Genomic DNA, 1,060 nt, shown 5'->3' with positions numbered 1-1,060 from the left:
AAAACACTGACCAAGCAAAAGATGAGGGAAAACTGCCCTTTTCCGCGTGTTCACCATCCCTCGCGATCTGGCGACTCGCATGTACCAGGAGTCTTACCTCGACGAGTTCGGAATTCCCGCCAATGTGAAGGAGTAAGCAAGAACGAGGACTATTGATCAGGATTGGCCGGAATTTGACTTCGTGCACAGGATTATCTTGCGAGCCTCGGCCGTCAGTTATATTTAGGTTCCCAGCGTACGGATGATGCCGGTCGACAACGAGCATAATCGCGGTGCTGTTTTCCTCGTAATCATAGTCGTGCAGATGTGTATTTGCCTTTGCATGTTCAGAGTCCGCCTCGTCGTCCTGCCGGAATGGAATATCAACGCGAACATGTACCCCGTCCTGAAGTCTACAGGACAAATCGCGGACATCCAGTTTGAGTCAGTGAAGTTCAATGAGGAGAAGAAACAGCTTTGCCTGTCGCTTCACGTCGTCCCAGGACCCGATGAACAGTCCCCGGCTCTCGCTGAGGAGGAGAAGCTCGGTCCTGAGGAGATCCCCTCTCGCGCTCAGGTATTCAAATGAAGTCTGACAGGCCTGAAGCGTTTACAATGTGTAGCACAGATGCCTGACTATAGGGTGATGTCTCGCGTGTCACGGCAGGTAGATCCAAACGGTTTAAGTCATCTCATTTGCATGCTGAAATATCTGGTTGTTTCAGGTGCTTCCGCCGTCTGGCGTTGAAGGCGACGACTTTGGCGAGGGCGATGACGACCAGACCATCACCCCGTGGGACGTGCAGGCGGCCGAGGGAGGCATCGACTACAACAAGCTTCTGTATGTCTTTTTTGTCTATTCATGCCGCATTTAAAATATCGCCTTACCCTGTCGCGCAGACCTCAGATGGGCAGCAGGATAGACAAACGACATGCTGCATCTTAGCTCTCCAGGCGTCTGCGGTGGTCCCTGTTCGACAGGTGTCTTCGTTACTATGGCATTTGGGGCGGAGGAATTCTCGAACGTACAACGCAGGCCTGCAGTCGGTACTCGCGACAACTCGTCACTGATAGCTGAGCC

At 52.7% G+C, this 1,060-nt stretch overlaps 1 protein-coding gene across 1 annotated transcript; it reads left to right on the top strand.

The window, feature by feature from the left end:
* Nucleotides 1-79: 79 nt before the first annotated feature.
* On the top strand, nt 80-854 carry TGME49_324800 (tryptophanyl-tRNA synthetase; the record flags this gene model as incomplete). The annotated part of the gene is made up of 3 exons (XM_018783074.1): nt 80-132; nt 331-556; nt 705-854. 3 exons carry the CDS (start codon nt 80-82, stop codon nt 852-854), a joined length of 429 nt encoding a protein of 142 aa, XP_018634712.1.
* Nucleotides 855-1,060: the final 206 nt, after the last annotated feature.

Source organism: Toxoplasma gondii (assembly GCF_000006565.2).
Source record: "Toxoplasma gondii ME49 unplaced genomic scaffold asmbl.1489, whole genome shotgun sequence".
NCBI classification, from domain to species: Eukaryota; Apicomplexa; class Conoidasida; order Eucoccidiorida; family Sarcocystidae; genus Toxoplasma; species Toxoplasma gondii.
This window is presented reverse-complemented; position numbering and strand designations above follow the sequence as displayed.